Source organism: Populus nigra, chromosome 13, assembly GCF_951802175.1.
Source record: "Populus nigra chromosome 13, ddPopNigr1.1, whole genome shotgun sequence".
NCBI classification, from domain to species: Eukaryota; Viridiplantae; Streptophyta; class Magnoliopsida; order Malpighiales; family Salicaceae; genus Populus; species Populus nigra.
In genome coordinates, this window is record NC_084864.1 from 5,357,826 (window position 1) to 5,360,486 (window position 2,661).

The following is a 2,661-nucleotide window of genomic DNA, read 5'->3' on the forward strand; positions in this document are numbered from 1 at the left end:
TCAGCATATCAGACAAAATGACTATTCAATCCTCCATTCAGTTCCTGGTCTGTCACAATATTCAAACCCTAAAAATTTTCGAATACCAGACACCTAAAATTTAAAATCCGCGCCGCTCCTCTCAAAATTTCAAATCCCTCCCTCTCTTTCTCTCCCATTTTCCCCCTATAAAATCAACACCCCCACAGCCCGCTCTACTTACCACCAGGAAAAAAAAGAAGAAGAAACCAGTCCCTAGTTTTCTTAATCGGAAAAAACTCTTTAGAAAAATGCCTGCAATCCCAGAAGAACCCCTCCTGGCTGAAAACCCAGACCGGTTCTGTATGTTCCCCATTCAGTACCCATCAATCTGGGAGATGTACAAGAAAGCTGAGGCCTCCTTTTGGACTGCTGAGGAGGTCGATCTCTCGTCGGATATCAGCCACTGGGAAAACCTGACTCCCGACGAGAAGCACTTCATCTCTCACGTCCTTGCCTTCTTCGCCGCCTCTGATGGGATTGTCCTCGAAAATCTCGCCGGGCGTTTCATGAAAGAGGTCCAAGTCTCAGAGGCGCGTGCTTTTTATGGATTCCAGATCGCGATTGAGAATATCCACTCCGAGATGTACAGTCTTCTGTTGGAGACTTATATCAAGGATTCTGAGGAGAAGAATCGTCTGTTTCATGCTATCGAAACGGTGCCGTGTGTGGCTAAGAAGGCACGGTGGGCCTTGCGGTGGATTGACGGGAGCGAGAGTTTCGCGGAGAGGCTAGTTGCTTTTGCTTGCGTGGAAGGGATATTTTTCTCGGGGAGTTTTTGTGCGATATTTTGGTTAAAAAAGCGTGGGTTGATGCCGGGGTTAACCTTTTCGAATGAGTTGATCTCGCGAGACGAAGGGCTTCATTGTGATTTCGCGTGCCTGCTGTACAGCTTGCTGAGGAAGAAGCTGAGTGAGGAGCAAGTGAAGGGGATAGTGAAGGATGCAGTGGATATTGAGAGGGAGTTTGTGGTGGACGCGCTGCCATGCGCGTTGGTAGGGATGAACGGGGAGTTAATGAGTCAGTATATTGAGTTCGTAGCTGATAGGCTGTTGGGTGCGCTTGGGTGCGGGAAGGTGTACAATGTGGCTAATCCATTCGATTGGATGGAGTTGATATCTTTGCAAGGGAAGACTAATTTCTTCGAGAAAAGAGTAGGAGAGTATCAAAAGGCCTCAGTTATGTCTAGTATTAATGGGAATGGTGGGAATCATGTGTTTAAGATGGATGAAGATTTTTAGAGTCTTTGTTTGTGGAATTAGGATTATGGATCTCTCACTGCTTTTTTTTTATATATATATATACGGGGGTTTCCCCCCCTTCAATTTGCTCGCTTCTGTTCTGTGTTTTCGTAGAGATGCTTTGAAACTTCCATTTCCAGACCCAAATTTCAAAATCGAACAAATTTTTTTTACAAAAAAAACATAAAAATTCTCAAAATAGAGGCAGTGTTCTTAGCACTTAAAATCACGTATCTGCACTTTCCCCCTTAATATTCAACGTGCATTAAATTGTATTGTGGCTAGTGTTTCATGCTACCGCTTTTGCGTATGTTAGGTTCCGTGTCAAGAGTATTTGTCTGCATTTCCGGTTTCGTCAAGGGAAGAATGTGGGGATCGACAAGGACCACGCCATCTTTTCTTTCATTGATGGATTGGTGGAATTGAGAAGTTAGGGCCTGACAGAAAGTAGGCGGCTTCTATATCTTAAACATCACAGTTTGTGAGAGAGGTTGATATTCCAAATTGAAATGCATAATGGTCTTGTAAGGTTGCCAGATTAGTGTGTACCCACGAGAAATCCAGCCTGAGCTATCGGGCAAGGAAGAGAGAATGCTTCAGGTTGCAGCGTGAACGTAAAAAGGCAAGAAAGGAAGGTGTCGTTGCTCAGCCACAGCTAGTTCTTGCCTCCAATGTTGATGCTGCAGATAGCAGCCCCGTCTGCTGATTTTGAAAGTTGGTGCTCTTTCTTAATTGCTTTTGCTTTGTGCTGTAGCAAACAGATGGGTACCACTACAACAATTTGTTCTTTGTGCATTATTATCAACGTGTTAATAGTTGCTTTATCAGAAGTCATTTGTTTACCTTCTTTGGAATCTGAATTTATGAAAATCTGCCCAATCGTCTACTACATTTCTATCATTATATCAAGAATGACGACTAAGAACACTTGAAACAAACTGTGCCTGATTGGAAGTCATTGTGAAATGTGAATGATGTCAAACTAGCTAGCTAGCTAGCTTGATCATATGTAAAAAGCAACATTAAAGTCCAATACAATTCGTTTCACTGCTTGTCATCTTTCCTGGATTTTGCGATCAAGGCCGGGAACTCTGCTATCTTTGTCAGCTTAATCTGCAATTTTAACAAAATGTTACCACTCTAACCCCAAAAAGTCACCCAAAAACACAAAAAACAAAAACAGTTCATATACACGGACTTCTCCTCTAAAAGGTCTAATAATAACTAAAAATTAAAAAAATAATAGCCCAACTAATTTAAATAAAACTAAAGTTATTTTTGTAATCTATTGACAAAATCAAAGCCTAACTTTAAATGGTTAGTTCTTTATTGTCTTAATAAATTAGAAGACTTTCTATATATTACTGAAAAGTTATGAATATCTACTTTTTAATAAAACTAG

General features: G+C 41.3%; 1 protein-coding gene across 1 annotated transcript; it reads left to right on the forward strand.

The window, feature by feature from the left end:
* LOC133670904 (ribonucleoside-diphosphate reductase small chain) lies at window positions 1-1,353 on the forward strand. The gene has a single exon (XM_062091502.1). The coding sequence runs from the start codon at window positions 270-272 to the stop codon at window positions 1,257-1,259; it is 990 nt and encodes a 329-aa protein (XP_061947486.1). The 5' UTR covers window positions 1-269; the 3' UTR covers window positions 1,260-1,353.
* Window positions 1,354-2,661: the final 1,308 nt, after the last annotated feature.

What these genes read in the sequence shown, in the direction of transcription:
- LOC133670904 (XM_062091502.1), top strand. Translation starts at nt 270, where the DNA reads ATGCCTGCAATCCCAGAAGAACCCCTCCTGGCTGAAAACCCAGACCGG.